Here is a 27,942-nt window from a genome sequence, read left to right on the forward strand (position 1 = left end):
AGGGACTGCGCAGGCGCAGAAAAGGGGGCGGGGGACTCGGCTTGTTGTGTTGCTGCCCAAGAACCAGAGACGGTCCTGCTGCGGTCGCACCTCTTCCAGCCGCCCGACAATGTCGTCTCACTTAGTAGAGCAGCCGCCGCCCCCGAACAACAACAACAACAACTGTGAGGAAGGTGAACAGTCTCTTCCCCCACCAGCCGGCCTCAACAGTGAGTACTGGGCCGGCGGGCTCGGTAAAGGGGATGGGGGAGGAGGAGCTGCTCGGGCCGCTGCCGCCAGCTCCGCGCGGGGAGCGGGAGGAGAAGGCAGCCCATTGGTCAAGGCCTAGGATGTGCGGATGACTGACAGCTCCCGTCACCTGTCAGGAGGAGTTGCTCCTGTCTTCCTCCAGACCTGGCTCAGCTCCTTCCTGGGGTCTTGGGTGGGGGGCTGCTTGGGTTCGCCGTTGGGAAGGGTAGGTGGGTGGGAAGACGAGGGCGTCGAGCGGATCCCACCTGTGGTGGGCCCCTGAGCGGAGCCAATCGGGGCAGAGGGGGCGGGCAAGGGACGGGCGGGAGGTCAGGTGTGCGGCAGGCCTTGGGCCAAGCCCGGCTGACCCCACCTCACTGGGTCGGCCATCCCCCAAGGCTCAAAATGTGAGACCTCTGGTTGCGTTCCTTTGTTAGCATGAGCTGGCCAAGAGAATTATTTGGTAATTTAGTGGTTACTTGTATCACGTGACGGGGGGTGGGTGTGAGGAGGCTATACTACTTTTTTTTAAAGATGTTTCAGAGTTGCTCAAGTAATTTTTTTTTTTTTTTTTTTTTAACATTGGGGTTGTGTGTCCTGTAAACCTGCTTACGAACAGCTTCTTGAACCATCCAAGATTGCACAGATCACGGAGTCTGGGGCAATGAATTTTCAGAAACGGGATTAAAAATACATTGGTACACTGGGGCGGTTGAAAGTTAATGGCAGTATCGAATTACGACCAACTACAGTTGCTTTTGCTAACATTCTGGTGCTTAGACATCTTGTTCTAAGGTGATTCCCTGTTGTCTTTAAAGCTCGCTGGAAGCCTTAGAAAGGTTCTTGCCTTAACCTTCCTGTAATATACCTTTTGAAAGAGGTGGTTGGGACAGTTAGCATATGGCCAGATGAAGTCGTTTAAAAATCAGTTGGATGCTTAAATGACATTTAAAGGCACTCTAAGATCTTTCATCAGAGGGAGGTGTTCCAGCGTGGCCTAACAATTATTTTAGGGAAGAGAGTTCCTGTCCTCACAAGATGTTTTCATTGCTTATTCTTTTTGCTCCATCTTTTGATTAGGTGATTCTTTAAATGTTGACTTTTAAAAACTTTTAAGTGTCTTATGTTCTAGAATGTAAGATTTAGATATTATTACCCACAGTAAATTAAGATTAATTTCTGTGTGTTTTAGTGTTCTTTGCTTCACATATTAACATGCATTTTAAAATTAATTACCTGTATTTAGAACCATGTGATTTTAGAATGGGAAGAAACTTTAGCAATAACTGTCCACTTTTATTTACTGGTAGAGAAACAGGTCTATTTAGAATGGATAAAAAACAAGGTTCTACTGTATAGCACAGGGAACTATATCCAATCTCCTGGGATAAACCATAATGGAAAAGATACAGAAAAAAAGAATGGGTATATGTGTATAACTGAGTCACTTTGCTCTACAGCAGGAATTAGCACAACATTGTAAATTAACTCTACTTCAATAGAAAAAAACAAACAGTTCTAGTGTGAAGTGTGTTGTCCAAGTTCATGGCAGGCTAGGTCCTAGAGCTGAGGTTTTACTTTCACCCGACTAGTGTTGCTTTCAGGATACTTCTTTTCATTGGCCCACAATCCCCTGATTATGTGTGTTTCTTATTCTCTCAGTGTATGCCACCTAATGTATAGAGGTGACCTGCCTATCGATCTCTTTTTAATGTACTGTTTCTTAATTGTATTCCAGTTTTCTATGATACTTACAAGTTGGCTGTTTGGTTAGTATGTGTACCCGACTTTACAGAAAGCAAAGGAATTTTTCTTTTCCTTTGACCATGTAACAGAAAAATGGGGTTGAGCTCTGTGTGATGGTTTTCCTCCGTGTCCTGATAGACCTCTGAGGTCTTTGATGTCTTTGGCCAATCAGGTACTGCTGCGTTTGTATTAGCTCTTATAGAAGTGCAAGAATGCTCAGCCTGTGTGTGATATCAAAATGTTGCTTTGGGAAATCTGCTAGGTAGAAAGTATTTTATTTGAGCTAGGGTGAGCTGCTTTTAAATGTTACTGAAAAGCTTTCAGATAAGTGCCATGTTTCATTACACTCCTTTCGCCTTTTACTCTTTTTTAGCTCATTATACAACACTGGACTGAACAAAACAAGAAGTCTTATTGATTCCTTCAAGTGATTTTTGGGCACTGAGCAAAACAACTTATTCGGGCATCTAATACTATCCAAATTGCTGATAAGTTGAAGTTGTTTGTTGCATAAAGTTGCACAACTCTGAAAAACAGGAGATGAACTCATTGTACAGATTATCTCTGGCTTGGGATTTTATCTTTAGTTCAGGGGTCAAAGTTTTAATAGAAAATTATTGAAATATTTGGAATAATGAAACCGTTCTCTGATCTTTTTTTTTAAGTTTATCCTTGTATGGGGACTGTTTGCTTTCATTACAAATTAGTGGACAAATATCTGAACTACTTCCAAAGTTAAAAGGATATTTTCCAGTTGATAGTTTTATTCTAGAGAAAACTATCAAGTTACTTAAGAATATTGGATATTTATGTCATAAAATTCAGTAGGTAATATGAGGAAAATTATGGTAGTAATAAAATTCTTGTTATTGTTTCACATAGGAAGTGCAGCCTTTTTTTTTCTTTTTCTTTTTTTTTTAGTACAGCCTTTTTTATCTTTTTAAATATCTACAGCTATGATGTACTTGCTTCCTCAGTTATGGCAAGAAGGCTTTTAAGGCTATGACATGTGAAACTCCAATGCCTTATAATACTGTTTTTTTTTTTTTAGAAAAATGTTAGTGAATGTTCTCAGTCTGGATTCCAGCATCAGGTACTTGAAATAAAATACATGTTTTGAGGAAAGAAAATATGACATGATGAAATGTGTTAGCCCCGGTTACAATGAGTTACACATGGAATTGAAAAGTTGGGGAAAGAATGAGAAATACTCTTTTTCCTTTTCTCCCTTCCCCCATTCCCTCACTGTCCTTGCAAGAGGATTAAACTGGTGATTATAAAATTATAAAGAGTAAATACAGCATCCAGTCATGAATGCAAATCACAATTATTGGACCAGCCTTCACGAAGAACTGTATTACAGAATGTACAAGCGTGTATCTCTGAATCCTCTTAGCAGTTCTCAGACTTAAACTAGAAAATAACTCCTGTAGTGTGTATATGTACCACCTGGCTTAAGAGAACGCTTGTTAGTTTGTAAGTAGTCTTTTAATATAATGGAGCCTCCAGTTTTTAATTTTAAAGCTTAAATATTAGGAAGGGAATTCACTCTGAGATTTTTTTCCTGCATTGTATTGCTTGGACATTACAGTCCTCATGTCTTATTTCCTTTCCAAGTAAAAAGGGACTTTGTGAGGATTGGTAGTGTTAGAACGTCAAGAAATTCTGAGGCCATAAGTCAGGAATGAACTAGGAGATGAGAAAAAGGTATGTGCAGTTCAACTCTTGAGAAAGATAAGTTTGATTTTTTCCACTTTACTCAAAAGATAAAGCTAGTATATACATATTTTTTTTCAGATCTAAATTTTTAAAAATTCTTCACTGGAGTATAATTGCTTTAAGTATGTAAACATTTAATGGATATCTATGTCCTGACTTTCTCTGCAGAACTGATTATTTCCGTAGATGATATTACTGGAACAGAATTAAGAGCTAAAGGAAATCTACCATTTTAAGGCTTTTAATGGGTATTGCCAGATTACCCAGCGGAATGTGTCATGGAAGTCCTGGTTGTAATAACAAAATATTAGAAGCAATCATTTGGGTGATGATTAACCATTGCCATTTGGATAATGGTTAAAGCATGGTATATCTTTATGATGGGATGCAGTGCAGTTCCAAAGAATAAAGTAAGGCAATATGTATTGACATTGAAAGACATCAACGAGTTGTTAGGTAAGAAACACTATTTACAGAAAAATATATACAGTACAATTCCATTGTTTTTATTTGTAATAACAAAAGCAAAACACAAAAGTATTCTCTGGAAGTCTACATATGAAACTGTTAAAAGCAGTTTCCTTTAGGAATGGGAATGAGAGGTTGGGAGGAGAGGTATCAATTTTTTTCCTTCACATACTGATGTTTACATTTTCAAGGAATGCATTCATTTTGTAGTAAGAAATGTTTTTAAAAGATACTGAGTATAATTATAATAGTAACTAACACATAGCACTTGTTATGTACTCGGAACTTTTCGTTGTGTTTTATTCCTGTCATCCTCCCAACAGCCCTATGAGGTAGATGTGGTGTTTTGTGTTTTTTTTCCACTATGTGCAGGCAACCATTCGGTGTGTGTTTTTTTTAAAGGAGGTGTGACATATAACATTAGTTTCAGGTGTACAAAATAATGATTTTATTTATTTATTCATTCATTTTGAAATGACCACCACAGTAAGTCTAGTTAACATTCATCACCACACAGAGTTACGAAAAAATTTTTTTCTTATGATGAGAACTTCTAAGATCTACTCTCTTTTCTTTCAAATATACAATACAGTTATTAACTGTAGTCACCATGCTGTAAATTACATCCCCAGGAATTATTTCTCTCCTGACTGGAAGTTTGTGCCTTTTGATCACCTTCAGGTAGACACAGTTATTATCCCTATTTTACAGATGAGAAAACTGGAACACAGAGAGGTTACTGGAATACAGAGAGGTTAAGTGACCTGTCTAGGCTGTGGCAATCTGATGTGATAGAAGGGGAGTCTGGGACAACTGGATGTGATAGAAGGTAGAAGGAGAGTCTGGCTTCAGTCTGTGGTCTGAGCCACTATGCTAATACATGCCCGATAGGTATTGTCTGTCTTGAGTAGAGGTGCCTTCAGTTATGTTACAGAGTGTTAAGGCAATTACAGGTCCTTTTCACTTAAGCTTTTCTGGGTGAGTCTCCTCAAGTTCCTACATTATGATTACTTACATATATTTAATGTAGAAGGTAGAATTTAGATATGGGTTTGGAAGTCCTTCAAAAAAGCAAGGTTTTGAAAACCTGATATTGTTACAGCCTTTTTTCTCTCTGATCAGCTGCTTCAAGTGAATGTTAATTGTATTTTAGAGAAGACTGGCTTCCACGGAGACCCATCTAGAACTCCTGGTTCCTTAGTTCTGCTTCTGCCAGAGCACCTCCAGCCTTTTATTTTTTTCACATTGGGCTTCTGTACAAGAACTGGTCCCATTGGTGTAGAATAAATTGGACAGTCCTAGAAAGAGTGGGAGTAGGAAAAAAACAGTTTGTTCATCATATACCTCTCTCTCTGTCGCTCTTTTCAGTTAAAATATTTTGTAGAGCTCTAAATTTAGGGATGCTGGTGGTATATTTCTTATGCATTCCAGAGGCACTCCACAAGTATTTAGTTAAATGACCTTCAGTGTTAGATCTATCTTATTAGCTTTGCTAGTTGAATTTCTTCATCCATTTTGAGTACTGCCTAGCCCGTGTCCATTTTTGTGTGTGGACAGAATGAGACTGTGGAGATGTCATGGAGTTGTATTGTTTGGCAGTACAGTCCCAAAGAATGGGGGGTGGTGATGGGACTCTGACAGCCACTGGGACCACCTTGGAGGGGAAGGAGGGAAAGGGTAACTTCACTTCCATGGAGCAAACGCTGTTCTAAGTACATTACAAATATCAACTCTTTTAACTAGTGTATTGATGAGTATCTCCTGTTTACTAGGCATTTTACCTGTGTTACTCTATTTCATCGTCACAGCAACCCTGGGGGGAAGGTACTATGTAATCATCTCTGTTTTACAAATGAGGAAACTGAAGCTCAGAAAGTCATAGTAAGTGGGAGAGTCAGATTTCCAACCAGGGCTACCTTTGAGCTTTTCCTTTGTAGACGGGTGATGTTGAGTTCACTTCTGGGTCTGGATTAGCGGTAATCTCATTTAGAGTGCATTTTAGGGTTTGGGCCTGTTACTCTGATTTACGGATGGAAGACCGTTCTGCCACAGAACTCTCTCTAACACTTCTGCTTGGAGTTTAGAGAAATGGCTCCACCAACCTGCTTGGTTATGTTTTCTAAAACAAAATTTGTTGTAAGGAATGGAAATTAGAAAAAAAATAAACCACTCTCTTTTTGTTATGAAGTTGTTCTATTGGCTACTGTTGTCAATGCTTATTAGAATTAAAGGACCTTCATGTAGTCAGCAAACTCATGGAGCCAGTATTTTCAAGACCAGTCCAAATTACCAGGGCCCCATCCTTTCCTGTGGCTCCACCCTCTTTGACTGTTTGCCTGAGGCAACGTCAGTGTTGCCCGTAGCAGATGCCTGGTTTTCCACCCCAAACCAACGAGGCTTCATGAAAACCCTAGAAAGTGTGAACTTGTGGGAGAGAAGAGAGAAAAGGCCAGCTTGCAAGGTATGTTTAGTGCATAGAGAAAGGAGAAGTAGAAAGTTGAGGCATAAAGGAAGGGAAGAAGCTAATGTGTGGGATAGGGATAAAGCTTTTTTTTAGGGTTTTTAAGCATTCTCACCTGATTTAGTTAAGAGCCAGCTGCATTCATTTTATGCTCCAGACTTGCACACAAATTGAAATGTTGATGATTGGATTTAAGTTCCCTCTCCAGGAACGTCTCAATTGTTTGTGCTAATTAAGGCACAGTTGTTAACATACTTAGATGACCTTTACGACATTTCTAAATACAGGTGGAGAGGACACAACTAAATAGCTGAGGTAGACTGTGGAAAAAATATATATGTAATTAAAATATTAAACGTAAGTACCCTGTCTGGTAATAAAGTAGCTGTTTGTTTTTTGAAAAGCAACCTAAAATTTTTCAGTAAAGTACTTATTGTATGTAAATTAAGTTTTAACCAGAGAGAAAACTGGCTGGAAGACACATCTTCTAAGATACTCATTTTAGAGGTCCAGCTTCTTCTAAATCAGTTGATTGCACGAGCTCCTTCAGGAACAGAACTATATAGCTTTTCAGACTTTTATTGCTCCTTGTTTATTTTCTTCAGAATACTTTGGCATTTGCTTTGAGGCGAGCCAGAATTCTTATCTGAATTCACCATATTCACATGCTGTGTGCACAGGAGAGACTCCTGTTCTGCTGTGGTTAACTGCAGCTATCTGACTTGTCCAACAGGTTCCTGGGTGGAGCTCCCCATGAATAGCAATGGCAATGATAATGGCAATGGGAAGAATGGGGGTCTAGAGCATGTACCCTCCTCATCCTCTATCCACAACGGAGACATGGAGAAGATTCTTTTGGACGCACAACATGAATCCGGACAGAGCAGTTCAAGAGGCAGTTCTCACTGCGACAGGTGAGTGAGATCCACGTTTTGGTGGAATTCTGGAAATGGAAGGGTTGCAAGGTTACTTCCCACTAGAAAAAATAAATCGCTTACATCTTCATTTGACAAAATTTACAACTCCCGATTTCTTGCAGCATGTGTATTTAAATCAGAGAGCCAATTGACAAGGACAGGAGTGCCCACTGTTTCCTCAGATTAAATCAGTTTCCTTAGATTGTGTCGTTTTCAGATGTTTACTAGTTTAAAAGTCAGCGGTATAAATGTTTATCTACAGAATTAATCTAACTTTCTCCCATTTTCCTTTGTCCTTTCACAGCTCTCTTTCTGCCTCAAATACAGTTACCTCTGTAATCTCTGTCCTCCCTTCTAGATTGTGAGGCTTTAAAAGGCAGGGATCCTGTTTCATCTCCTCTGTACCCTTGACAGTCATGATGCTGGTGGTATACAGTAGACATTCAGGAAATGTTTGAGTTGCAGGAGCTACAAGTTGATTCAGCTTGTTGTATAGCAGTATTTGCACGGTGGAAGCACCAACTAAGGTCTGTAAAGATAGTTAATTTTGAAGGCGGCCATTGCGTTTCCTTAGAGCTCAGAGGAAGTTTTGTTTCAGACCTCGTTTTTCTATATTTGGCTTGGGGAGACATTCTTCAATTAAGGACTGCATGTGGTGAAAGAGTTAAGAATACAGACACGTATGAGGAGAGTGAAACTGAGTTGTTAGTTTATATTTCAGTACAAGCTTCTCTTTTTCCAGAGGGACTAGGTATTACATGACATAGTGGTATATCGAACATTCTTAGACCAGTGACAGCCATAGTATTAGCATTCTGGGGTACTGGATGATCTTCTGGCTAATTAAGAGTTCACTGTTATTGGCCATATAGAAAACGCAGATACACAGGAAATAGACTAAGGGGACATCTAAAAATGTAAACAGTGATTATCTCTAGGGGATGGAATGATGGCCATTTTTCTTCTTCCAAATTTTTATACTTGGTAAAAATTGTGTGTGTGGTACATATTATTTCTTATCAGAAAAAGTAGAAAAGGAGAATCAAGAGTTAAATCATGTTCGAAGTGCCTGCATGACTTACGATCCACCGTTGTCACCAAGGCTGCAGAGGACTGGTCTGACGGCTCTCTGGCACACCCACCTCCCAGTCACATCACTCACGTGTCCCTGTGCTTCTGAAGAGCCGGGATGGCTCTTGTCATGAGCAGAAGCAGAGCAGATGGCTCTTCTCTGAGCAGCTTGCCACCAATTCTGGGAGCTACGACATTAGTCTGTTTTTTGAGAATCACGTTTATATTATGTTACATTTATGTTATGAGACTCACAGGTGGGTTTTCTGAAGTTTTCTGCTGCTTATGGGCTTGTTGATAAGCCTTTTATTACATGTTCAAGTACTGGTGAGTCCCTTAACCTGCCGTTCACTTGGTGCTGTCATTGAGCAGAGATAAGATCACCTTATCACCGGCCTTCTGGTCATCTTATGTCATTTCTGGTTGCAGTTATACTTGTGGTTGAACACGAATTCATCTTCCCATGATCACGTTTCAGTTAGGTTTCTGAACATGTAAATGGAGATGTGGCGGGTGCCCTGGGACACTTTCCTGTTCTCCGCTTACACATCTTCAGGCTCTGGGTCACTGGTCACGTCTCAAGGGAGGCCTGGAACTCTAGCTCAGTCATGCTCTCCTGGGATACCTAACACTTGAACATTTAAGAATGTCTTCACAGTTCATGTCATCTGAATTGCCAGCATCGCTAGATTTGAGGTTGTTAAGCAGTGCTTCTTGTAAGTGGAAATGTTTTAGGATTGTTGGCTATTCGTCCCCAAGCTAATTTATGTATATTTTCATACATATTTAAAAATTTTTTAATTATTCCGTCAGTATATTTTTGTCACTGTGGTGGTTGTTAGAAGAGACCCCCCTATGTGTTCTGCTTTGTGCTCCAGCCTATTGTAGGAGTTTCCAACCTATTGTAGGAGTTTCCAACCTACACACTATATTCCCACAGGGAGCTTTTAAAAATACCAGTACACAGACCCCATCCCTAGAGAATCTCGTTCTGTTGTCGAGACATGAGAAAATTTTTTTTTTTTTTTAAAGAAGATGTTGGGGTAGGAGGGTTTATTTATTTATTTATTTATTTTTGCTGTGTTGAGTCTTCGTTTCTGTGCGAGGGCTTTCTCTAGTTGCGGCAAGCGGGGGCTACTCTTCATCATGGTGCGCGGGCCTCTCACTGTCACGGCCTCTCGTTGCGGAGCACAGGCTCCAGACGTGCAGGCTCAGTAGTTGTGGCTCACAGGCCTAGTTGTTCCGCGGCATGTGGGATCCTCCCAGACCAGGGCTCGAATCCGTGTGCCCTGCATTAGCAGGCAGATTCTCAACCCCTGTGCCACCAGGGAAGCCCAACATGAGAAAATTTTAAAAGCTCCCCAGCTGATCCTAACATGAGCCAGGATAATAATGCATCCCAAATGGATCAGTCTACCAGTGAAATGTTGAGTATTTGTCTAAGTGAGCTTGGTGCCAGTGGTAAGGAGAGTGTAAAGCAGAGCTGTGCTTCTCTTGGCTTTTTGACTTGGTCATTCTGCTGCCTTGACCTGGTCATGGTTCTGTAAGGCTGGTCCTTAACTTGACCTCTGGCTGTGAATCCAACGGTGTTATGAGCATAATAACAGTATACTGAGGACAGCCAGAGTCCCTCGTTCTGCTTGGTTCCTGTGTTATAGCCTGAGATTTCTCGTTCAAGACAAAAATTTTCTAAATACAATAATATGGTGGTTTGGTATGGAACCAGTTTTTCACTTTTCCTTCCCCCACTTCAGAATCTCCTACATCAGTTATAATCGTCAAAGACTGGTGATCTTACTTACTTTCCAGTCAGTCTCACCAGCATCTCTATATATTACCATTGGACACATGCTCTTGACAGCGTTGATAGTTAATATCTATTCCTTTGAGCAAGTTAAGCCTGGAGCATCCAAAATGAGTTTACATTTGGGGAGGTGGGGTGTGCAGTGAAAGATCTAGTGACTCGCTGTGGTTACACAAGGAATCATTGATAAAGGTAAGAATAGCACTTAGCACATTGTATTCATCTCTTGTATCAAGTACAGCTTGTGACCATGTATCTTTGTCTAAAAATGTATCTGTACATTTTTATAGTTCTGGGAATATATCTTGTACTTGTGAAAGGTTATCACTTGCTATAAGTTTATATAATTCACTCTGAAATATCTCAAAGTCAGTATTTCAAAAGTAAGTAAAATAGTGGTTCTCAAACTGTTTGGGCTCAATACTCCTTTACACTTGTAGTAACTATTGGGGACCCCAAAGAGCTTTTGTTTATGTGGGTTATATATTTTGATATTTACTATATTAGAAATTAAAACGGAGAACATTAAAAAGATATGTATTCATTCATTCAACAAGAAGCCTATTACATGTTAACATAAGTAACTTTTTTAAACAAAATTTACCTGTTGTCCATAACCAAAAAAATTAGTAAGAATAGTGGCATTGTCTTACGTTTATGCAAATCTCTTTAATATCTGGCTTAATAGAAAACAGCTGGATTCTCACCTGCTTTTACATTCTTTCTATGTGTACATGCTATTACACATAATTTAGCCTTTGGAAATTTTCACTGTACACTCATGGCAAAATGAGAATGAAAAAGGCAAATAAATCCTGATAGTATTATGAAAACAATTTTAACCTCAAAGACCCTTTGAAAGAGTCGTTAAGAGCTGCTTTCACACTTTGAAAATAGCTGGTGAATTGTCTAACGATGAAAGAACTTTGAGAAAAAGAACCCCAAACTAAAGTTTCTGAATTTGAAGATCATTTTACATTTATTGGAAAAAGAGTAAAAATAAGAAAATGTGACAGTCTTGTGTCTTTAGGTAGTATTTCCGTTGCAGATTTATCATTGCAAAGGAATTTATCACCACTGAAGAATTCTAGAACATTTGGGAGTAAGGGTGCTCAATTTCATTTTTTCGTACATGGGGTTATGGTATACTTTCTGATTTGCTGCTTTTTCAAAGACATACCACTATAACTTTTAATTTTCTAATTTCCAGTAGAGGCTTATTTGACAAAATGAGAATTAAAACTAATGGCTATAAATGTGTCTTTCTCTTCTAGCCCTTCCCCACAAGAAGATGGGCAGATCATGTTTGATGTGGAAATGCACACCAGCAGGGACCATAGCTCTCAGGTGTGTGTGTATGTTTGTTTATTTTTCTGATTTGCATTAGATAATTAGGAAAAATGCAAATCTCTAAGTCTGTTTTGCTGAAATATAGTAAAGAATATGAAGACTTTAAAAAATCATTTGAACAATGGAATATTACTCAGCCATAAAAAAGAATGAAATAATGTCATTTGTAGCAATGTAGATGGACCTAAACATTGTCATACTGAGTGAAGTAAGTCAGAGAAAGACAAATATATGATATTGTTTATTTGTGGAATCTAAAAAAATGGTATAAATGAACTTATTTACAAAACAGAAATAGAGTCACAGATGTAGAAAACAAACTTATGGTTACCAGGGGGAAAGGGATAAATTGGGAGATTGGGATTGAGATATACACACAACTGTATATAAAATAGATAACTAATACGGACCTACTGTAGAGCACAGGGAACTCTTCTCAGTACTCTACAATGACCTATATGGGAAAAGAATCTAAAAAAGAGTGGATACATGTTTATGTATAACTGATTCATTTTGCTGTACACCTGAAACTAACACAACATTCACAACATTTTAAATCAACTATACTCCAATAAAAAGTTTAGAAAAATACTTTGAAGCCATTTTAAGTTATTCAGTTTCTGATGTTGGAATTTATGCTGCTGTGGTCGTCGTCACGCTCCTTTACAACTAAGAATTTGGGGTCCTAAAAAAATTGGGAAATTCTTGTCTATAATGTGTCATTCCAATATTCCAGGCTAGTTTCTTGAGTTTATAAATAGAAAACTGAGGCACATGTCTTATTTAAGGTCACAGAATAAATGAAACGGAAGGTTGTTGTAGAACCAGGTGTGAAAACTTTTTTGCATCTGAAATCAAATCAAGCTAGAGACAAAATTCACCTAAATTATGCAGGATTCCTTAAGGTAAAGAAGTTAAGGGCTTCCCTGGTGGCGCAGTGGTTGAGAGTCTGCCTGCCAATGCAGGGGACACGGGTTCGAGCCCTGGTCTGGGAGGATCCCACATGCCGCGGAGCAACTAAGCCCCATGAGCCATAATTACTGAGCTTGCGCGTCTGGAGCCTGTGCTCGGCAACAAGAGAGCCCGCGATAGTGAGAGGCCCACGCACCGCGATGAAGAGTGGCCCCCGCTTGCCACAACTAGAGAAAGCCCTCGCACAGAAATGAAGACCCAACACAGCCATAAATAAATAAATAAATAAAATATAGTTTCACAAGGAGTTGACATGTTGGAAATATAGATGGATATAGTATTGAAAGCTTACAAAGGTTTTTATTATAAAACTTGGGATAAATAAATAATTGTCGTTAATGATTTAGAATGTTCATAGCCAGCCCTTGACTTTATTGATGTGTCAGATCACCTGCAAGTGTCAGAGTGCAAATTTTTTTTATATATAAATTTATTTTATTTATTTATTTTTGGCTGTGTTGGGTCTTCGTTGCTGCGCACAGGCTTTCTCTAGTTGCGGCGAGCGGGGGCTACTCTTCATTGAGGTGTGCGGGCTTCTCGTTGCAGTGGCTTCTCCTGTTGCGGAGCGCAGGCTCTAGGCACCCGGGCTCAGAAGCTTGTGGCTCGTGGGCTCTAGAGCACAGGCTCAGTAGTTGTGGCGCACGGGCTTAGTTGCTCCGCGGCATGTGGGATCTTCCCGGACCAGGGGTCAAACCCGTGGCCCCTGCATTGGCAGGCAGATTCTTCACCACTGAGCCACCAGGGAAGCCCAAGAATGCAAATTCTTGAGAACAGGAGGCGTTGTTTTTTTCTCCCTTGTTAAGGTACTTGAAGAATATATGTTGAGTGAATGTTTGAATGAATGCTAACAGAAACTTTGTTTTGCGGAGTTCTCCCTGTGCAGTGTTCTGGCTCCCTTTGCACTGGAAATATTTTGCATGTTACCTTGGTTCCACCCAGTATTCTTTCTGTTTAGGAAGCTGCACACTTTCTCCCTATGTTGACTGTGCTTTATTTGTGCTGTTTTCTGAAACCTAGAAACACTATGGGACGGAATACTAATTTATTTTATGATGAACTTTATACTGTAGAGAAACTTGTAGTAGTAAGGCTACTACAGTCAATTTAAACCAGGTTACGTTTTTGAAAAGGCAATCTAACTCCTATAAGAAAAACATTATATCCTTTAGAGTAAGACTTTTAGTAAGAGAGAAATCAATAGGAATAATATACTTGAACTTTCAAAAAGCCTTTTACATTGCTTGTTTTTAATTGAAGAAATGCTAATTCAAAAATTAGTTACTTTAGGGTTTGGGAAGGTGGATTTTTTTTTCATGAATTAGAAGGAAGCTTAGGGTTAGGAAACAGTTAAAAACAGTTAATAAAGGACTTAATGGTACTTGCTCTTACTGAATTTTTTAGATTGTCTACATGAGGAATATATGCCATTTTTAGGCTTTTTAAGAGGAGGAAGGAAAGGAGCTGATATTTACTAGATACATTCCAGGTGCAAAATTTTTTAAAAAAATTTTTTCCCACTGTAATGTTCTCAGCCCAGTGAAAGAGGTGACATAATGCCCATGAATGAATTGGAAAAAATGAAGCTGTGTCTTAATTAAGTTACTTACCTAAGATCAAAAGCAAGTAAGTGATAGAGTCAGGACTGAAACCAGGGCTGTCTGGGCCTGTGGCCCCTGTTCTACTAAAATAAGTCGATGAATGGGATTGATTTCAGAAGAGCTCACAAGGTCGTGAGAATGAACTAAAACACATGTCTGGTGAGTCGTGGTACAAGGAAGCCTAAGGTGTAATACATTTAGGAAAAAGTTGTTCAAACTGGACTTTTAGGATGATGGTCCTCAAGAGTCAGTTTTGTAGCAGAAAATAGACAGTAGATTGTCTCTCAGAGGCGTTTTTCAGTGTGTTCCTGGGACCAAATAGGCCAGCACAGGGTCGGGTGTCATTGGAAGATGATACAAACTGAAAATGTCTTCCTTTTCCCTCCTGTAAAACTGTGGTTTATCTGTTCTGTGCTATGTAGTTTAATATCCATATTTAGAGACCTAAGAGAGCTTGAGGTGGGCCAGAGAAGGAAAATGTAAGTGATTAGAAGGTAAGGGACTGCCCATGATAATAGGCTGAAATGATCAGACTCTTCTGTCTGAATAGTTGTAGGTGTGGAGCGAGGGTTATTGATTTGGATAAAGGCATGAATATTACTTCCTTAGACTAAGTGCATTTTTACCATATTCTGAAATTCCAAGAATCAGAAGGCAATTTAAAGCCTAAAGCTGGCAAATGTAAGATTAATAAAAGGAAGCACAGGGCAGTAGTGAATGAGGAGAGCTTACAGTCCTTATTCTTAAGGTAAGCATTCTAAACTGATCTGGGAAGTTTTTGTGTGTGTGTTTTTTTTTTTTAATAATAGCCCAAAGATCATCATCTTTAAAAATTAGAATAAAATCTTATTATATTTTCATTCTTTTGGAAAGTATGAAATACTAGCTTGTTCACACATTTAAACCTGAATCTTTGAGCAGTTTTAGAAGCGACATTTAAGACCAATGTTGGAAACTGAACAGAAGTGACCTGCAGTGTGTTGAATGAGGTGTTGTGTGGCACAGGCTGATCTATAAGTAAATTGTAACAATTTATCGTTTTTGATTTAGGGTATTTTCAGACTTACTCCAGAGAGCCAACTCATGATTCTGAGTAATCTCAATACTCAGTGGAACAAGCTTAATCCTAAAGGCTACATTATGTCATTCAGTGGTATTTGCCAAGTCCAGCAGAACTAAATAAGAATGATAGTACCAGAGTAGCAAAAATCCACAGGGATTTTACTTTCTGTTTGATAGCAAAAGGGACCGTCTATATCTAGAGATTCTCTGAAGCTACCTTCCTGGAGCAGCTGTTTCATAGAGAATTTTCATAACTACCTACAAAAAAGAATGAAAGTTTGAATTCTATCCAAACAAAATAACAAATCAAAATAATTCTTAGCTTTGAGACCCTTTGGTTTGAGATCATAGCATTATATTCCTTAAAACTGAATAAATAATGCTGTGCCATTTTTTAGGAATTTCTCGTCCCTGTGTGGTCTGGAAAGAGAAGCTGTTGGAAATTTTGATTGTTCTTAGCCTGAAACTTTAGGTTATTATCATTAGCAAGGAGAAGGACTTTTTAAATTTATTTGATGTGAAAGATGTCCAGTTCTTACTCTGTATTAAATAAATTACTCTTAAAACTTTTGGTTTAAGTAGTTTTGTTTGTTTGTTTGCGGTACGCGGGCCTCTCACTGTTGTGGCCTCTCCTGTTGCGGAGCACAGGCTCCGGACGCACAGGCTCAGCAGCCATGGCTCACAGGCCCAGCCGCTCCGCGGCATGTGGGGTCTTCCCGGACCGGGTCACGAACCCGTATCCCCTGCATCAGCAGGCAGACTCTCAACCACTGTGCCACCAGGGAAGCCCTGGCTTAAGTAGTTTTGAATAAACCTTGGAAAATGTTTGGATAGCAATTTGTCTAAAAATCTCCTTCTAGGGAGTAAAACCTAGTGGCTAAGAGTAGGGGCTATAGAGACCATTTGCCTGGGTTTGAATACTGGCCCTGCTACTTACCGCATATAGAAACTTGGGCAGTCACTTAATTTATGTCTCGGATTCCTCATCTGTAGAATGGAACAGTAGTAGTTCCTTTTTTTACAGGATTGTTGTAAGGTAAAGGTTAATGCATGTAGAGTGCATAGACTGATGCTTGTCTCTTGATAAACGCTTAATAAAACTAGTTATTTTAAGTTATTATAAATTATTTACTTCCTCAGCCCAACTCCCAGTTATTTATTTTCTCATTACTTTGTTAGCATATACTTTTTGATGTTCCCCTTTGTTTTCAATTATGAAAAATTTTGAATGCATACAAAAGTAAAGAGGATATTACAATGGCCCTTCATACACGTATCACCCAGATTCAATGATTATCAGTGTTTTCCACACTTTAGTTACACTGTATCCCCAAATATACTTTTTTCAGATTCATATTCTTTTTTTTTTAATTGAGGAATAATTCAAATCTCAGGTTCGTATTCTGTGTTTAGACATAACAGTGAAACTCACTCAAGTTTTTTTTAAGATGTTAAATACTCTGATCTTAGATCATTTTGTCAACCTTTTTGGAAAAATGACATCTTTCTTACATAAAAATTATTGATGCACAAGCTTATGATTTTTGTATATTTTCTGTCTAGATTTGTCTTCTGTAGTAGGAAGGATCAGTCTTCTTTTTCTCCTTTTTTAAAATGTGAATTCTCCTTTACAGTCAGAAGAAGAAGTTGCAGAAGGAGAGAAAGAAGTGGATGCTTTGAAGAAAAGTGTAGACTGGGTGTCCGACTGGTCCAGTAGACCTGAAAACATTCCACCTAAGTAAGTCAGTACATGGTTCTCTTCAGTGGACACAGTGCATGTAGTGTGGGCCTGCTAATTCCTGAGATATTTTCAGCAAATGCATTTCTGACACCTGCCTCTGCATTTCTTCCCCCAGGGAGTTCCACTTCAGACACCCTAAACGTTCCGTTTCCTTAAGCATGAGAAAAAGTGGAGCCATGAAGAAAGGGGGGATTTTCTCTGCAGAATTTCTTAAGGTGTTCATTCCATCTCTCTTCCTTTCCCATGTTTTGGCTTTGGGGCTAGGGTAAGTACTGCTCAGTGCCTGAAGTTTCTTCCATTCATTTTATTCACAGATTTTATTTCCAGCTGTAAGAAATACACGTGAAAGCAGTTTGTGTTGTTGTCCTTTTAATGTTTCAGCGCAAGTGGGATGAACTCAAGAATTATTGAAGTCGATTCACTTTTGGTGTATAGGGTTCCCCCGCTCTCTGAAAGTAGAGCATGTTTATGAAACCTTCCGTAAGCTGAAATGGTGTAAAGCAAATAAGCAACTACCTTAGGACACGTCTTGCTAACTGATGCCCAACATACATCGAGATAAAGCACAGATGCTCACAGATGCAGTTCAAAGCTATGGGAGCTGGATGCTGAGATGCTGAGTGTGGTTCCTGGGAAGGAGGTGCTCTCACTGCTCGGAGTGCGCTTCCTCTGTAACGGCTCGCTGCAGAACCATCGCTGAACACTGTTCACTTTTTGCCTGTTTTTATAAAAGTGAAAATCCTCTTCGAATTCCTTTCAGTTATCGAAAACAGGTACTAGCATAGGTCTAACCTACATAGCGAAGTAATGAAAAGCAAACTTTCGAAAAGCGGGGGATACCTATCCAATAAGCATTTTTAAGAGTAGAGTTTTTTCTTATTTGAAAATAAGTTGTTCATATGATTTACTACCCTAAATGTTCATTATAAAGTGAGCTCTTCTATATTTGATTTTTCTTTTTGGGTCTTGTTGTTGTTGTTTATACATTTCTCAAGATAAGCTGAGTTTTAAAGTAAATTAATCATTAGTGTATAAAGTTGGCGTTGATGTGAGCATTTCTCTTTCCCAAATGGGAAAATATACCATTTATCGAGTAGTCCTTGAGTGCAACTGGAAAGCTGGTTGGGGTTACTACTGTTTTCTCTTTGTATTGACAGCATTTTTCTTTCCTTCTAAAATTGACCCCACATTTACCTGCAATTCATTAATTTTTCAGGGATTTCTTTTTTTTTTTAATAGATCTTTATTGGAGTATAATTGCTTCACAGTACTGTGTTAGTTTTGGTTGTACAACAAAGCTCATCAGCCATATGCATACATATGTCCCCATATCCCCTCCCTCTTGAGCCTCCCTCCCACCCTCCCTATCCCACCCTCCCTATCCCATGCCTCTAGGTCATCGCAAAGCACGGATCCGTCTCCCTGTGCTGTGCTGCTGCTTCCCACCAGCCAACTATTTTACATTCGGTAGTGTATGTATGTCGATGCTACTCTCACTTTGCCCCAGCTTTGCCCTCCCACCCCATGTCCTCAAGTGCATTTTCTATGTCTACCTCCTTATTCTGCCCTGCAACTAAGTTCATCAGTAACATTTTCTTTTTTTTTTACATTCCATATACATGCGTTAGCATACGGTATTTGTTTTTCTCTTTCTGATGTACTTCACTCTTCGGACTCTCAGGTCCATCCACCTCATTACAAATAACTCAATTTCGTTTCTTTTTATGGCTGAGTAATATTCCATTGTATATATGTGCCACATCTTCTTTATCCATTCATCCGATAATGGACACTTAGGTTGTTTCCATCTCCAGGCTATTGTAAATAGAGCTGCAATGAACATTTTGGTACATGACTCTTTTTGAATTATGGTTTTCTCAGGGTATATGTCCAGCAGTGAGATTGCTGGGTCATATGGTAGTTCTATTTGTAGTTTTTTAAAGGAACCTCCATACTGTTTTCCATAGTGATTGTATCAATTTACATTCCCACCAACAGTGCAGGAGGGTTCCCTTTTCTCCACACCCTCTCCAGCATTTATTGTTTGTAAATTTTTTTTTTTTTTTGCGGTACGCGGGCCTCTCACTGCTGTGGCCTCTCCCGTTGCGGAGCACAGGCTCCGAACGCGCAGGCTCAGCGGCCGTGGCTCAAGGGCCCAGCCGCTCCGCGGCATGTGGGATCTTCGCGGACCGGGGCATGAACCCGTGTCCCCTGCATCGGCAGGCGGACTCTCAACCACTGCGCCACCAGGGAAGCCCTGTTTGTAAATTTTTTGATGGTGGCTATTCTGACTGGCATGAGGTGATACCTCATTGTAGTTTTGATTTGCATTTCTCTAATAATTAGTGATGTTGAGCATCTTTTCTTGTGCCCCTTGGCTATCTGTTTGTCTTCCTTGGTGAAATGTCTGTTTAGGTCTTCCACCCATTTTTTAACTAGATGGTTTGTTTTTTTGATATTGAGCTCCATGAGCTGTTTGTATATTTTAGAGATTAATCCTTGTCTGTTGTTTCATTTGCAAATATTTTCTCCCATTTTCAGGGTTGTCTTTTTGTCTTGTTTATGGTTTCCTTTGCTGTACAAAAGCTTTTAAGTTTAAGTAAGTCCCACTTGTTTATTTTTGTTTTTATTTCTGTTACTCTAGGAGGTGGGTCAAAAAAAATCTTGTTGTGATTTATGTCTAAGAGTGTTTTTCCTGTGTTTTCCTCTTAAGAGTTTTATACTGTCTGGTCTTACATTTAGGTCTTTAATCCATTTGGAGTTTATTTTTGTGTATGGTGTTACGTAGGGTTCTAATTTCATTCTTTTGCATGTAGCTGTCCAGTTTTCCCAGCACTGAAGAGGCTGTCTTTTCTCCATTGTATGTTCTTGCTTCCTTTGTCGTAAATTAGGTGCCCATATGTGCATGGGTTTATCTCTGGGCATTCTATCCTGTACCATTGATCTATATTTCTGTTTTTGTGCCAGTACCATACTGTCTTGATTACTGTAGCTTTGTGGTATAGTTTGAAGTTAGAGAGCCTCGTTCCTCCAACTCCATTTTTCTTTCTCAAGATTGCTTTGGCTGTTCGGGGTCTTTTGTGTTTCCATACGAATTGTAAGATTTTTTTGTTCTAATTCTGTGAAGAATGCCATTGGTAGTTTGATAGGGATTGCATTGAATCTGTAGATTGCTTTGGGTAGTATAGTCACTTTCACAATATTGATTCTTACAAACCAAGAACATGGTATATTTCTCCATCTGTTTATGGCATATTTTATTTCTTTCATCAGGGTTTTATAGTTTTCTGAGTAAAAGTCTTTCACCTCCTTAGGCAGGTTTATTCCTAGGTATTTTATTCTTCTTGTTGCAGTGGTAAATGGGAGTGTTTCCTTAATTTCTCTTTCTGATTTTTTGTTGTTGGTGTATAGGAAAGCCAGAGACTTCTGTGCATTAATTTTGTATTCTGCAACCTTACCAAATTCATTGATTAGTTCTAGTAGTTTTCTGGTGGCATCTTTAGGATCTTCTATGTATAGTATCATGTCATCAGCAAACAGTGACAGCTTTACTTCTTCTTTTCCAATTTTGTATTCCTTTTTTTCTTTTTCTTCTTTGATTGCCGTGGCTAGGACTTCCAAAACTATGTTGAATAAGAGTGGCGAGAGGGATATCCTTCTCTTGTTCCTGATCTTAGTGGAAATGCTTTCAGTTTTTCACTATTGAGTATGATGCTTGCTGTGGGTTTGTCATATATGTCTTTTATTATGTTGAGGTAGGTTCCCTCTATGCCCATTTTCTGAAGAGCTTCTATCATAAATGGGTGTTGAATTTTGTCAAAAGCTTTTTCTGCATCTATTGAAATGATCATATGGTTTTTATTCCTTAATTTGTTAATGTGATGTATCACGTTGATTGATTTGCATATACTGAAGAATCCTTGCATCCCTGGGATAAATCCCACTTGATCATGGTGTATGATCCTTTTAATGTGCTGTTGGATTCTGTTTGCTAGTATTTTGTTCAGGATTTTTGCATCTATGTTCATCAGTGATATTGGTCTGTAATTTTCTTTTTTTGTGATATCTTTTTCTGGTTTTGGTATCAGGATGATGGTCACTTCGTAGAATGAATTTGGGAGTGTTTCTCCCTCTGCAATTTTTTGGAAGAGTTTGAGAAGGATCGGTGTTAGCTCTTCTCTAAATGTTTGATAGAATTCGCCTGTGAAGCCATCGGATCCTGGACTTCTGTTTCTTGGAAGATTTTTAATTATGGTTTCAATGTCATTACTTTTGATAGGTCTGTTCGTATTTTCTAATTCTTCCTGATTCAGTCTTGGAAAATTGTACCTTTCCAAGAATTTGTCCATTTCTTTATGGTTGTCCATTTTATTGGCGTAGAGTTGTTTGTAGTAGTCTCTTATAATCCTTTGTATTTCTGCAGTGTCAGTTGTGATTTTTCATTTCTAATTTTATTGATTTGCATCCTCTGCCTTTTTTTCTTGTTGAGTTTGGCTAAGGGTTTATCAGTTTCATTCATCTTCTCAAAGAACCATCTTTTCGTTTTATTGATCTTTGCTATTGTTTTCTTCATTTCTGTTTATTTCTGCTCTGATCTTTATGATTTCTCTCCTTCTACAGACTTCGGGTTTTCTTTGTTCTTTCGCTAGTTGTTTTAAGTGTAGTGTTAGGTTGTTTATTTGAGATTTTTCTTGTTTCTTGAGGTGAGATTGTATTGCTATAAACTTCCCTCTTAGAACTGCTTTTGCTGCTTCCCATAGGTTTTGGGTCATTGTGTTTTCATTGTCATTTGTTTCTATGTATTTTTAAATTTTCTCTTTGATTTCTTCAGTGACGTCTTGGTTATTTACTAGCACACTGTTTAGCCTCCATGTATTTGTATTTTTTTTACAGTTTTTTTCCTGTAATTGATTTCCAGTCTCATAGCGTTGTGGTCAGAAAAGATGCTTGATACGATTTCAATTTTCTTAAGTTTTCTGAGGCTTGATTAGTGACCCAAGGTGTGATCTATCCTGGAGAATGTTCCATGTGCACTTGAGAAGAAAGTGTATTCTGCCACTTTGGGGTGGAATGTTCTATAAATATCAATTAGATCTGTCTGGTCTGTTGTGTCATTTAAAGCTTGTGTTTCCGTATTTATTTTCTGCTTGGATGATCTGTCCATTGGTGTAAGTGGGGTGTTAAAGTCCCCTACTATTACTGTGTTACTGTCAATTTCTCCTTTCATGGTTGTTAGCATTTGCCTTATGTATTGAAGTGCTCCTGTGTTGGGTGCATAAACAGTTATAATTGTTATACCTTCTTGGATTGATCCTTTGATCATTATGTAGTGTCCCTCCTTATCTCTTGTAACAGTCTTTATTTTAAAGTCTTATTTTATCTGATACGAGTGTTGCTACTCCAGCTTTCTTTTGATTTCCATTTGCATGGAATATCTTTTTCCATCCCTTCACTTTCAGTCTGTATGTGTCCCTAGGTCTGAAGTGGGTCTCCTGTAGACAGCATATATATGGGCCTTGTTTTTGTATCCGTTCAGCCAGTCTGTGTCTTTTGATTGGGCCATTTAATCCATTTACATTCAAGGTTATTATCGATATGTATGCTTCTCTTACCATTTTCTTAATTGCTTTGGGTTTCTTTTTGTGGGTCTTTTTCTTTTTTGTGTGTGTCTCGCTTAGAGAAGTTTCTTTAGCATTTGTTGTAAAGCTGGTTTGGTGGTGCTGAATCCTCTTAGCTTTTGCTTATCTGAAAAGCTTTTGACTTCTCCATCGAATCTGAATGAGATGCTTGCTGGGTAGAGTAATCCTGGTTGTAGGTTTTTCTCTTTCATCGCTTTAAGTATATCCTGCCACTACCTTCTGGCCTGCAGAGTTTCCGCTGAAAAATCAGCTGATAACATTATGGGGATTCCTTTGTATGTTATTTTTTGTTTTTCCCTTACTGCTTTTAATATTTTTTCTTTGGATTTAATTTTTGTTAGTTTGATTAATATGTGTCTTGGTGTGTTTTTCCTTGGGTTTATCCTGTATGGGATTCTCTGTGCTTCCTTGACTTGGGTGACTATTTCCTTTCCCGTGTTAGGGAAGTTTTCAACTATAATCTCTTCAAATATTTTCGCAGACCCTCTCTTTTTCTTTTCTTCTTCTGGGACCCCTGTAATTCAAACGTTGGTGCATTTAGTGTTGCCCCAGAGGTCTTTGAGATTGTCTTCAATTCTTTTCATTCTTTTTTCTTTATTCTGCTCCTTGGCAGTTATTTCCACCATTTTGTCTTCCAGCTCACTTATTCGTTCTTTTGCCTCAGTTATTCTGTTATTGATTCCTTCTAGTGTATTTTTCATTTCAGTTATTGTGTTGTTCATCTCTGTTTGTTTGTTCTTTAGTTCTTCTAGATCTTTGTTAAACATTTCTTGAATTTTCTCAATCCATGCCTCCATTCTATTTCTGAGATTCTGGATGATCTTAACTATCATTACTCTGAATTCTTTTTTCAGGTAGATTGCCTATTTCCTCTTCATTTATTTGGTCTTGTAGGTTTTTACCTTGCTCCTTCACCTGTGACATATTTTTTTGCCGTCTCATTTTTTTTCCTTTTTTTTAATGAGTGGGATTATGTTCCTGTCTTACTGGTTGTTGGGCCTGAGGCTTCCAACACTGGAGTTTGTAGGCTGTTGGGTAGAGCTGGGTCTTGGTGCTGAGATGAGGAACTCCATGAGACCTCACTCGGATGAATATTCCCTGGGGTCTGAGGTTCTCTGTTAGTTCAGTGGTTTGGACTCGGATCTCCCACCACAAGAGCTTCAGCCTGACCCCAGGCTCGTGAACCAAGATCTCACAAGCCGCCAGTTCACTTTGGGCTTCTCCTGTCTCCTTGGGCGTCAAAGTCCCCCACCAGCGGCCGGCAGGCGCCCTAGTTGGGGGGAGACTCCAACTCCGCATCTTCCCACACCACCATCTTGACTCCTCCAGGGATGTCTTTTAAATTCTTCTTTTTTTCTGGATTTGAACAATTGAGGAAATATACTTTTGAAATATTTTAGGAGTTAAACACTTGTGGTTAAAAATTTTTAAGACATATCTGCTCTTTGAGCATGCCCAGTGGGTCCTCTTCTGTATATAATGTGCAGAAGAAGTACGGCATCTCTTATCTTTCCTTTAAGGAGCTCAGCATATGGGAGAGATCTTCACAGTAATGAACTTGGAGACATATGTGACTTTCCCACACACACCTCCTGCCTTTCTGGGTGCCTGATCTGCTTTTGTGAGGGTGAGCACAGTGATGGCACGCAGCAAAACAGGGTGTGTGTGAAAATGCTGTATGGAGTAGGAGTTCACATTCCCCAGCAGCATTGACTGCACACTAGTTCATCTGCCCTCAGCAGGTTGGTCGGCTTTTGTACCTTGGAGGATCTCTTCCTTTTATGAATCTTCAGACTATTTCTCTTGCTGGTGTAAGTGTAACAGTTGTTATAGATGAATGTAGAAAACAAAAGGATTCTAAAAAGTAAAGTTGGTTTTATTACGTTGGGGTGTGGGGCTGGTTCCATCTTTTCCTTAACTTCCCTTCTGCTTCTGTTATATAAGGGTCAAACACTTGCTTGGCATGGGAAAGTAATATAAGGCCCTAATCCTTAAGAGTTAAACTGTTAGTAAGAGCATTTTAAAGCACTGGCAGCTTTGTAATTTGGTATGTTACTGTATTTTGTGTCTGAAATATCAGTAGAATTTTTTGTCCACCACAGCGGACCGTCTCAAAGGAGATTAGCTCTGCTTTACTCTTTGAAGGGATCTGTTCTCTCTGGCTTTGCTTTGTCTAATCACTGCCCCAGTGATGTCCAGTCCTGCCCAATGAGTAAACATAATCATATAAAACCAGTTTAGCTGGCTGATGACTAGCTTTAAGTAAGTCAGTGATGATTTCAGGGTGTTAGGGAACTGTACACACGGACCTTTAGAGCCTTGTACAGTGGCTGAAAATTCTCATTTGTAACTACAGTTCAGCCTGTGGGCAAGTTGGTATAGAGCTGTTGAAACAGATGAAACATGATATACTGTGTTTCCTTGCAGCATCTACATTGGAAAACGACTCAGCACACCTTCTGCCAGCACCTACTAAGGGAAAAGAAGAGCCCCTGGGAAAGCGTGTGACTTGTGAAGTGATGTATTGTCACAGTAGTTTATTTGAACTTGAGACCATTGTAAGCATGACCCAACCTACACCCTATTTTTACATATCCAAGTTCCAGTAACTCTCAAATCCAGTATTTTATTCAAACTCTGTTGAGGCATTTTACTAACCTCATTTCCTTTTTGGCCTGTAAAACACTTTAGAATTTCCTAACAGAGTTTACTGTTGTTTAGAAATTTGCAAGGGCTTCTTTTCTGCAAATGCCACCAGCAGATTATAATTTTGTCAACAATGCTGTTGTCTCCTTTTAGGTACCACCAGACTTAGACCTGCATCATTCATGGTATAAATTTTACTCTTGCAAGATAACGCCCATCTTTCTCTTAAAGCAAGACCAGGTTAGCAAATGATATAAAAGCTGTGTTGTTGTTGTTGTTTTTCAAGACAAAGGCAAGCTTCCCTAAGCTTGAATTTATAGTTATTAAAAAAGAAAAAAACAAAATAGGACACAAGAAAAAAAAATATCCTGGGCAATAAAAACTTATTTTAAACCAGCTTTGGAGCCACTTTTTGTCTAAGCCTCTTAATGGCGCCTTTTAATTTGTAGGAGGCAAGCTATATAAATGATAGGTATAAAATAGAAGAACTAGAATACATCAGCAGATTTTAATACTAGTATCTTATAATGCTGTCTTTTCTATGGTGTAGAATCTTTATTTCTGGTAAGGAATGTCTCAGGCCTAGAAATCTATGAAATTGCTTTGGGGACTTCTGTGTGTGTGTTTGGTATTTTTATGTTTATTAGCTGCATGTGAATTTTTCATGGCTTTGATTTTTTTTTTCTTTTTTGCTTTTTTCCTAAGAGGCTTTGGAGTGAGTTCCAATTTGTGGTACAAATACAGGCTTCTTGTTTTAGGAAGCATCACTTACACTCTGAAGCCTTTAAACTCTGAAGATAACTGTCTCAGAGTTATTTCAAGCACTTGGGCAACTTTGAAAACCAGACTTGGGTTGTGGGAACAGTTGACAGAGCTCTGAAGAGATGCCATGGGTTTTCTTCTGCTCTCTCCCTTTCTCATGTTTACTGTACAACCTGCCCAAGGCGATTCCTGTGATTGTGCGGGCGCTAGCCATTTCCTTCTCCTGTAGCCATCTTTTCAGTTATGTTCAACTCCTGAAGTTCCAGAACACTCAACAACTTCCTCTAATGATATACTTTTTGGTTCCTTTCTCAAATGTGAAGCTTTAGGACCAAATTGTTAGAAAGCAACAGATTTACCCGTCATTTCAAGTAGGTTTATTGACTTTCTGAACACACAGCATGATTCTGAAGGATACTATTATATGTTTTATATATAAATAATTACTGTTTATGGTATAGGCATTGAAATTTGAAGGCTAGCAATCTATTCAGTAAATAAGGAGCATCAGGTTGACTTGAATAAAAGCACTCTGACCACCAGGTTTGCTAGTTTGCAGAAACTACCTGAGTCTTTTCTCTCTCACATGAAGTTTTGTAAAGTTGATGTGTTATAGTGGAAAATAACATACAGATTAAACAAAAAAAAATTAATTTCTGACTCTCTTTTTTCAAGAATGTAGCTGGCTGTCTTTAAGAAAGATGAGATATCCAAATAGTCTTCTGAATTCTTTGACTTTGTTTTTCTTTCTAGATTTTGGTGTCTAAATAATTTTGGACATTTTTTTATTATTCCTTGTTTCTATCTTATTCACACATCTGATAACACTTGATTTGCCTTCTGTAACCTATTTATTTCAAGTCTTCATATTTCTTTGGGAAGAAAGTAAATCTGCTGGCCCGCTGACTTTGAAAAGTCTGAATAAAATTGGAAAGGCCGGTAAAGTTAGGAGAACTAAAGAGCTAAACCGTTCTAATATACAATTTGTATTGCAGTTGGTATCATGGGAGGAAAAAGTAAAATTATACTTAAAGAAAAGCAGCTTTTTACAGGCAACACATTACTCTCTTTTGAAATTCAGTAGTGATCTTGTCAGGTGTGTGGCTGAATTTGGGTATATTTGTGGGTTTTTTCCAACATTGAAAATAAATTTAGTCCTGCCCTTTTTCTTAAAATAGCTCTGAAATTTTGGACTATTACTTAAAACATGAATACATGATCACAGTAGAACTTAATCGTAAGATGAAATCATGCAGTATTTATTGATAACCCTAACATCTGGGATAAATGTTTATGCTCCTACCCAGATTTGTGTTGAATGGAAACAGATTGTGTGATTGGAAAGGAGAATTTGACAACTAACAGTTGACATTTTTAAGATTAATGTTTAGAAAGCTTTACACCTGTTTACAATTTGAGGACGAAAAGGCAGTCTTCATTTTTCTTATGTTTGATGAAAACTGGCTTAAGATATTTGTAAATATAATCAAGAGCAAAACTGCACAAACTTGCACATGGAAAAGTGTGGCAAGTTACTTTGATTGCAGTAAAAACATCTACTGTTCTAAAAACTGAAGACTTAGATGATGAATTTTCAAGTGAACCAGTTGTTGAAATTATCGGAATTAACTGAGCCAAAGTGATTATGCATTCTTCATCTATTTAGTTAGCACTTTGTATCATTATATACAGTTTACAATCCATGTATAACTTGTAGCTACAAACATTTTGTGCCATTAAAGCTCTCACAGAACTCTT

At 38.6% G+C, this 27,942-nt stretch overlaps 1 protein-coding gene across 2 annotated transcripts; it reads left to right on the forward strand.

The window, feature by feature from the left end:
* The first annotated feature begins 13 nt into the window (after positions 1-13).
* Positions 14-27,942, forward strand: BNIP3L (BCL2 interacting protein 3 like). 2 transcript variants are annotated; one of them, XM_024767750.1, is made up of 6 exons: positions 14-209; positions 7,356-7,536; positions 11,689-11,761; positions 17,031-17,134; positions 17,253-17,402; positions 25,204-27,940. In XM_024767750.1, the coding sequence occupies exons 1-6, from the start codon at positions 110-112 to the stop codon at positions 25,250-25,252; spliced, it is 657 nt and encodes a 218-aa protein (XP_024623518.1). In that variant the 5' UTR covers positions 14-109; the 3' UTR covers positions 25,253-27,940. The 2 variants fall into 2 exon arrangements, with proteins under 2 accessions (XP_024623518.1, XP_024623519.1); XM_024767751.1 differs by lacking the exon at positions 14-209 and adding an exon at positions 6,486-6,622 and having other exon boundaries at positions 25,204-27,942.

This window comes from Neophocaena asiaeorientalis, unplaced genomic scaffold (genome assembly GCF_003031525.2).
Source record: "Neophocaena asiaeorientalis asiaeorientalis breed wild unplaced genomic scaffold, Neophocaena_asiaeorientalis_V1.1 scaffold523, whole genome shotgun sequence".
NCBI classification, from domain to species: Eukaryota; Metazoa; Chordata; class Mammalia; order Artiodactyla; family Phocoenidae; genus Neophocaena; species Neophocaena asiaeorientalis.

Excerpts from the sequence above, each read along its gene's own strand:
- BNIP3L (XM_024767750.1), top strand. The coding sequence starts at position 110 with ATGTCGTCTCACTTAGTAGAGCAGCCGCCGCCCCCGAACAACAACAAC. Across the intron at positions 7,537-11,688 it reads GGCAGTTCTCACTGCGACAG|CCCTTCCCCACAAGAAGATG; the intron begins GTGAGTGAGATC and ends TTTCTCTTCTAG. Across the intron at positions 17,403-25,203 it reads GTTTTGGCTTTGGGGCTAGG|CATCTACATTGGAAAACGAC; the intron begins GTAAGTACTGCT and ends GTTTCCTTGCAG.